At 40.9% G+C, this 1204-nt stretch overlaps 1 protein-coding gene across 1 annotated transcript; it reads right to left on the bottom strand.

Moving 5' to 3' along the window:
• Positions 1-160: 160 nt before the first annotated feature.
• On the bottom strand, positions 161-554 carry LOC116125541 (tubulin beta-1 chain-like; the record flags this gene model as incomplete). The annotated part of the gene is made up of 1 exon (XM_031411244.1): positions 161-554. A coding segment is annotated over exon 1 (394 nt), but the record flags the coding sequence as incomplete, so codon positions are not given.
• Positions 555-1204: the final 650 nt, after the last annotated feature.

The following is a 1204-nucleotide window of genomic DNA, read 5'->3' as shown; positions in this document are numbered from 1 at the left end:
TCAAACAAAAGTTCAAAAGCAAAAACAAGTAAATAAAAACAAATGCGCTGGAAATATGACTAAGTGAAAGAAACACACAATCAACAGAAGATCGCAAAACATTTTGAAAATCAACTTCTTCAAAACTAAAAGATACTGAAAATAGTTGACTAAAAAAAACCTTGCAAGCAGTCACAATTCTCAGCCTCTTTCCTGACAACATCGAGGACGGAGTCGATCAACTCAGCTCCTTCGGTGTAGTGTCCCTTGGCCCAGTTATTTCCGGCACCGGACTGTCCAAACACGAAGTTATCAGGCCTAAAAATCTGACCATACGGCCCAGATCTGACACTGTCCATGGTTCCGGGCTCCAGATCCATGAGCACGGCCCGAGGAACAAACCGTCCACAACTCGCCTCATTGTAGTACACGTTCACTCTCTCAAGCTGCAGATCGTTGTCACCGCCGTACCTCCCCGTCGAGTCGATCCCGTGCTCGGCGCACACCACCTCCCAGAACTTAGCTCCGATCTGGTTGCCACATTGGCCTCCTTGTATGTGAAGAATCTCACGCATTTTCAGAGAGTGAGTTCGAGACTGATATTATTTTTCTCTTTGAGGTGCAGAAATGAGACTGAAGCGAGAGTGCGAGACTGAGACTAGGGGTAGAAAAGAGGAGATATATATATAGGAGGGATTTAACGGAGTGATGTTTCGCCGTTAGATAGGGCGAGATTGGACGGGGATTGTACGGAATCGTTAGATTTAAGGGGGAATTTTGAATTTTGAAATTTTCAGAAAACTGGAAAACATATATTTGGTATTTGTTTCTGGAAGACCACGCGAGTATATGAGAAGGAGCAGTACACGCGCTTGTGGCATGTGGAGAAGAAAGAAAAGGCTGGTGGATAGGGTTGTGTTGTGTCTGTTACCTTGCACATGCAGAGTACAAAGCGGCCACGTGATTGGGAAGAGTGTCATGTGCCTAGCACTTTCAGAAAAATCTAAAAGTAAACAATTTTATTGGTTAAATAAATAATTTATCAACAAACATATGGTCAAAATTTTCTAGAGAGTCAAATAATTCGACAATTTTTTTTCTTTAAAATATTAGAAATTAATTAAAAAAATCAATTTTATTGAAAAGAAAATATCTGGGAACAGATTTAAAAATGAAGCTTATAAGTGGCCGAAAAGGGGACAGTTTTGTTTGTTAAGAAAGGGAT

The sequence above is a fragment of the Pistacia vera genome, unplaced genomic scaffold (assembly GCF_008641045.1).
Source record: "Pistacia vera cultivar Batoury unplaced genomic scaffold, PisVer_v2 Contig1678, whole genome shotgun sequence".
In the NCBI taxonomy this organism is placed as follows: Eukaryota; Viridiplantae; Streptophyta; class Magnoliopsida; order Sapindales; family Anacardiaceae; genus Pistacia; species Pistacia vera.
The sequence above is the reverse complement of the archived record's forward strand: the minus strand, read 5'-3'. Positions and strand labels throughout refer to the sequence as shown.